Source organism: Passer montanus, unplaced genomic scaffold (assembly GCF_014805655.1).
Source record: "Passer montanus isolate IOZ18808 unplaced genomic scaffold, ASM1480565v1 scaffold4141, whole genome shotgun sequence".
In the NCBI taxonomy this organism is placed as follows: Eukaryota; Metazoa; Chordata; class Aves; order Passeriformes; family Passeridae; genus Passer; species Passer montanus.
In genome coordinates, this window is record NW_024368977.1 from 1 (window position 1) to 947 (window position 947).

Consider the following 947-nt stretch of genomic DNA (forward strand, 5'->3'; position numbering starts at 1 on the left):
ACGGTCCCTGACGGGGCATCCTCAGAGATTTCATTCACCCTCGATGACACTGTGAGGACGGGTGCGTTGTCGTTCACATCTGTTACGGTAATCACAACATGCGCAGTGTCAAATGAGCCCCCACCATCATGCGCTTGCACCTCCAGCTCATAGGAGTCGCCTTCCTCAAAATCCAGGCTCCGCAAAACAGTGATTGCTCCTAACTCGGCATCCAACTGGAAAATCTGCGAGGCTTTCCCTGTGATTTTCTTAAATGAGTATTTCACATGACCATTCAGCCCTTCGTCGGCATCAATGGCCGTGACGGTGACGAGGACAGAGCCCACGGGCACGTCCTCGGGCACTCGCACCGTGTACTCCGCCTGGCTGAACACGGGCGCGTTGTCGTTCGCGTCCAGCACCGTCACGCGGATCCGAGCCGTGCCCGTCCGTGCCGGATCGCCGCCGTCCATCGCCCTCAGAACCAGCTCGTGAAACGCCGCCTCCTCCCGGTCCAGCGCCTTGGCCAGCACCAGCTCGGGACGCTGATCGCCGCCGGGGCCCGCCTGCACGGCCAGCGAGAAGTGCTCGTCGCCGCTCAGCTCGTAGCTCTGCAGGGAATTACGGCCCGAGTCAGGATCATGGGCGTCTGGCAGGGGAAACCGCGAACCCGGGGCTGTCGTCTCACTCATTCTCAGCTCTGTCTCAGCCTCTCGAAAGCTGGGCGCGTTGTCATTAATGTCCGTGATTTGCACTTGGATTCCATAAACCTGCATCTGTCCCTCCACTATCAGCTCACACCGCAGCACACATTGCTGCACACGCTCGCACAGCTGCTCTCTGTCGATCCTCTCCGCCGTCATTAAATGTCCCGTCTTCCCGTGCAGAGCGAAATACTGCGTAGTACCTTTGTCCAAGATGTGAATGCCGTCATCGCGAATCTCCGTCAGCTGCAGCCCCAGGTCCTT

At 59.1% G+C, this 947-nt stretch overlaps 1 protein-coding gene across 1 annotated transcript; it reads right to left on the minus strand.

Moving 5' to 3' along the window:
* Positions 1–11: 11 nt before the first annotated feature.
* LOC120507212 (protocadherin gamma-A12-like) lies at positions 12–944 on the minus strand (the record flags this gene model as incomplete). The annotated part of the gene is made up of 1 exon (XM_039719556.1): positions 12–944. A coding segment is annotated over one exon (933 nt), but the record flags the coding sequence as incomplete, so codon positions are not given.
* Positions 945–947: the final 3 nt, after the last annotated feature.